Below are 5,454 nucleotides of genomic sequence, written 5' to 3'. Positions count from 1 at the left end.
TTTAAAGTTGATCATTGAAATTAGGTAAAATATTCGAATCCTTTAATTTTATTATAAAATACACATGAATATCTAGACGATCTTACTTATTAAATTAAAGAAAATTTTAATTTCTAATTAATTTCGCTTCCACGTTCCAACAGTTTGGAGGGGGACTAAAATCATATTTTTAGTAGTTTTTAATAAAAATTGATGAAATATGTGATTGAAAATTTGTAGGTCTAAAAAATGTGTTATTAAGATTAATTGTTGAATTTGATTTAAATTAAAATCCTTACCAAACATGGGCTATGTATAATTTTCAAATTGTTAATATGATAAATGACTTCTTTCAATAATTAAAATTGATCTCTAGTAGGATTAATAAATACAGATAACGATCTTCTTCTTTTCCATTCTTTAACATGCATGAAAATTTGAAACTTCTGCATGATTTTTTCCCTTTATATTCCCTCTATTTTTCATTTCAACCTAGTAAGAGATCAAACAATATGCAAACATACGGAAAAGTCTACCGCGTCTTTGTATTTATAAACACGATAACTCTCCAGTTTGCAGATTGTAGTCTCTTTTGATCTGGTTCTGATCATCATCTGCCCTCTAACGTTTCTTGACTTCTCCTGTTTGATGAAGCTGAGGATCTGCATAGGATGGCGCAGCAATTTGATTCATTTGAGGCCACCTTTTCTAATTTAACACGACTTGGTTACTCATTTGATTCTGATTTGTAGCAGCACGTCGCCTTCTCCATCTCAGGAACTCAACGAGAATAGAACTTCCACTCATTGCTACACCAAAACCCGCAAATGTTGAGAGAAGAATTGATAGAACTGGTTGCACATGAACCTACAAGTTGCAAAATATAATACATTCTTAAAAGTTGATTAAACGAGAAAGTTTTCTGCGCTTTAACAAGTATTGATCCTTACCAAGGAGTAAAAGATATGAGCAAAGAGAACCACGAGTGCGAACTGAATTGAAGCATATACCCAGACGAATCTTCTCTTCACTACATTTATAAAGAAAAAAGTTTGAAATAATCATGAACAGAAACAAGTTCTAATATAGAAAATTTTACTTCAAGTTCTAATATAGAAAATTTTACTTTGGCATGACAAATTCATAATGAATTCTTTAAGACAATTAACCATATCTGTTATTCCATTCGGAACTAAAATTTGCACATACCCATAGTTGAAGAGGTCATAGATGAGAGAAGACCGAGTACACAAGAAAAAGGAAGTGATATGGCAATTGCACCTGTACCCATTCTATTAACCTGCAAGTAGACTAAATCATAAATGAAAAACCAACTCGCAGATCTATATCTAACGGAAAAAGCAGTTAATCTTACCAGGAGCTGCTCAAGAAAGCAGAAGTAGGCCAGCATACCGACAATGACAAGAATGGGCACTTCTTGCCAAACTCTGTTCCACAAAGAAAAAAATGCTTCAGCCAACAGTCTATTTATATACTGTCCTTATTTAATTGCTAAGGGGCATAACATGTTTGAGTTCTTGAATTTGCTAGGAAAAAAGGTCAAGGAGCAAAGTGAGACCGGTTAACTGCAAGAGAATTTCTGATAAAATTCACACTCGGAATAATAATAAAACATGCACTTGCCTGTATCCGTTGATTTCCATATGTCGAAAACTAGTTGCTCCAGTATTGCGGTTTATAGTACTTTGAATACGCAGAAGTGTGACAGGTAGATTTCGAACTTCTTGCTTGCAAACATCACACGTCTTGTTACCTTTGATGCTAAACCATTTTATGGCACATTCTTGATGAGCCAAAGCAAGTTCACCTTTGCAGCTACATTCCATCTTAAGCGTCTCTCCACCTTCACATAGTTCAACAAGGCAAATTCGACAAACAGCTTCTTCTTCGGGTATATCTTCACCTTCATCTTCATTATTCTCTGATTTGGTGAGGTTATCAATAGTTAGAAGCAGCACCGTCATAAATGGGCAAAAAAGAACAAATCTTCGTTATTTTTTTTTCCTATCCGACTGCAGTAAAAGCTTATTTTTGCAACTTCAGCAGTCGAAAAAAGCACAAAATGTTTAAATCTGCTTTTGAGGTTAGGTAAAAATGTAACAAGAAAGGCTAGTGGAGCATATGGATACAGGGCATGTTCTTTTACTAACCTAATTTGATATGCAAATGCTTCTATCAGTTCTATAACAATGTTCGTCATTGAAAAAAGTGTTCTACTGCTCTATGTATTTGTAGAAGTGTAAATAGCTTCAAGTGTCCAATGATCTTTACTGTAAATTATGACACTGGTAGATAAAATTACCAGATTCTCCAGGTGTAGTCACCGTTGACACTTCTGAAATGCCATCCGTCACTCGAGGAGTTGAGGGAATGACACGAAAGAAGGAATCAAGTTTTCGAATGCCTTTGCCTTTGTTGAGGTCTGGGACAGAAAGTGACCTGGAGATCTGCCGCTGAGCAACTTTTGTCTACAAGAAACAGTCATCAATATGATCATTTTAATTTGTGAACCCAACAAACTGGACTAGTTAGCTATATGAAACTTGAAAAGAAACGAAAAAAGGAAACATAACAGTTATCAAGTATCCTCAAGATTTTACTGTTGAATGTTTTGGCTCACATTAATGTCTGCATTTACCAATTATCTAGTTATACTACCTCTCCATTTACCATCTTTTCGTGAAAACAAGGAAATTTATACATTTTGTAGTTAAAAAATTTCAGAATTAGATGTATCAACCTATTTAGAATGGCAAACTAACGAGTATAACTATAAGATTAGTTTAGTAGCCTTTTTTTCCTTTTTCAGAAATTAGAAGCTGGAGGCCTTTTACATGGTCGTATTCATTCCACTTGCTATGAAAGCATGCCAAAATCAAGTGCCAAATATGTTATGGTGTTCGATTCAAATCCTCATAACAGTTTTTTCCCAAATAATTACGTCAAGGATTAAAGAACTTACGTCAAGGGCTACAGAACTGTTTATAATTCCATCACGGACAGATTCTGGATTTGAATGTGCAATCGGGGTCACAGGTAAGGATGTTGTCCTTTTCATGCGAGGCGTAAAAATTTTTGTTAGTGACCATGACCTTGATATGGAAGGATTCTCTTGCGTCCTGGTAGTTGATGAACCTGAATCAAGGTTGGCAGTCTTTTCTGCATCAGAATTAGAACTCCGGTACTTGAAGCTTAGTCTTGGCAGCAAATTCTTGATGGATGGTTTGGCTTTGGACGAGGAAGGATGAGGAGATCCACTTACAGTTACTTTTGCATCAGAAGGGCTAGGAGTTAAAAGGAAATTCACTCTTTTGGGAGTGGGAGTGGGAGTCGGAGGCATCTTTATTTGAACAAACTCTTGATGGGATACCTCCAATGTTCTGCTAGGTATCTCCAAGAAAAGGTTCGGTTTCTTCCAATGTTTAGCGTTTGATGTTTCTCCAGTCGTCCCAGAGGATTTCTCTTCCTGAAAATGGATAGAAATTGGTTAGTTATTCAAGTTGTAAAGTACATCATCATCTGCGTGGTGTCAAACTCGCACAGTCTGAATGAATATGAATTTTTCCCCTTAAAGTACAGAGAGACTGGAAATGTTGTTTGCGAAGCGATGACAATAATTATTAGCATTTCCATTTCCAAATACAATATATTATATGATAACTGCCAATAAACAGATGAGAGCTAAACTAATTTTCCATCTGATCCTTTCAAAATAAATGCAGAAGTTAATTCTTTAATGCAGAGATTCCCCATTAAAAAAAAAGAAAAAAAGATGAGATTTTTGTGAAGGTCAGAAATCAAGCATCAGAAGATGCCTTTTCCCATGTGAAGCAGGACTAAATGTGTCAAACAAGACTCTCCTTTCTACCCGAATTCTTGAAAATGACAAAGAACAAAGCCAATTTGTCATCTAAGCTTTTAGATGACTTGGTTCAACCTTGACGTGCCTCAGATATTGCGTGAACCAACCACTTTTAGAGGAGGCAGTTCAATTTCGGCTCAAAATTTAGTCAAGAGAAGTAATAAAGTAGTAAATGAGCTAAAATTTTCAACAATATCATGTCTAGACACCAAATTACCATAGATGGAGTATTCAAGAGATGGTAAATTGATCCATGGCAGTTAAAATTCATAAATAGAGCAAAAAAGAAACCGCAAAACCAAGTAAATAAACAAATTAGAACCGACTGATCAAAGACAGACAACCTGCTTCAAATCATAACAAGTAATAATATTAATTTTTTATTTTTTATTTTTTTTGTAGATTTTCCACAAGAAATCAATGATTCATCTGGCATAAACAAAATGAAGAAAGAGCAAATATTTACCTCAGAAATAGAAATTGAAACTTCTCTTTCATCCATCTCAGTTATGGACTTGTTCTTGTCTTCACTTTTCATCATCATCACCACTCAAACTGTTAATCACACTCTACTGTCATACAAACTCTAAATATGAAACGCAGAAGTATACTTTCAGAGAGAGAGGAGAGAGAAGTGTGAAGATGATGTTTTAAGTATTATGAAATTCAGTCTATTCAGATGAATGAAGTTAATTCTTTACAGTTTACATTTATTGATAGAGGCAGGAAGGTAAGGAGGAAGTAGTGAGGACCTGAAGGTAAGGGGGTATTAATTTCGTATTTCTATATGCATGTTGTAAGCATTATATCGTATATAGATAAGATATACTCATAGAGGTATTGTGGCTTAATTATGTCAACAGTCACTGAACTTTGTAAAAGGTTATCAAAGGGTCACTGAACTTTAAAAATCACCTAAATGGTCACTAAACTTTGCAAAATATTTCTCAGACGTCACTGAATGGTCACTGAACTTTGCAAAAAGTTTCTCAAAAGTCACTGAACTTTCCAACCCCTAAACCACCTTAGAGCCACCACTTATGGACCACCAAAATCCACCCTCTGGGCACCTTGGCCACTGGACCGACATACCACCTTGAAGCCCTTGCTTCCCTCTTCACAACCCACCTAAGCTCCGGCCATACACCTAGCGATTTGGTCGAAAATTCAGGCCAAAATGGGATGATCAAGCACGAAAAATAGTCGGAAGTGTTAGAGTCACCAATTTTGGACCACCAAAACTCTACCCTTCGGCCACCTTGGCCGTCGGACCTACATATCACTTTGAAGCCCTCACTTCCCTCTTCGCAACCCAACCAAGCTCCGACCATAACACCAACCGATGCAGTCGAAAATCCAAGCCAAAATGGGCAGCCTGGAACATTAAAAAATGAAGATTCCGACCATTTTTTGTGCTTCCAGCTGCCCATTTTGGCTTGAATTTTCGACTGCATCAGTTGGTGTTATGGCCGGAGCTTGGGTGGGTTGCGAAGAGGGAAGTGAAGGCTTTAAGGTGGTATATCGGTCTAGCGGCCAAGGTGGCCGGACGGTGGAGTTTTGGTGGTCCAAAAGTGGTGACTCTAACACTTTCG

General features: G+C 36.4%; 1 protein-coding gene across 1 annotated transcript; it reads right to left on the bottom strand.

The window, feature by feature from the left end:
• Positions 1-309: 309 nt before the first annotated feature.
• Positions 310-4,649, bottom strand: LOC111393491. Its single transcript, XM_023019039.1, has 8 exons — positions 4,329-4,649; positions 2,963-3,466; positions 2,303-2,468; positions 1,624-1,921; positions 1,355-1,427; positions 1,189-1,279; positions 930-1,009; positions 310-846 (listed from the first exon to the last, which is right to left on the bottom strand). The coding sequence occupies exons 1-8, from the start codon at positions 4,404-4,406 to the stop codon at positions 688-690; spliced, it is 1,449 nt and encodes a 482-aa protein (XP_022874807.1). The 5' UTR covers positions 4,407-4,649; the 3' UTR covers positions 310-687.
• Positions 4,650-5,454: the final 805 nt, after the last annotated feature.

The sequence above is a fragment of the Olea europaea genome, chromosome 4 (assembly GCF_002742605.1).
Source record: "Olea europaea var. sylvestris chromosome 4, O_europaea_v1, whole genome shotgun sequence".
NCBI lineage: Eukaryota > Viridiplantae > Streptophyta > Magnoliopsida > Lamiales > Oleaceae > Olea > Olea europaea.
The sequence above is the reverse complement of the archived record's forward strand: the minus strand, read 5'-3'. Positions and strand labels throughout refer to the sequence as shown.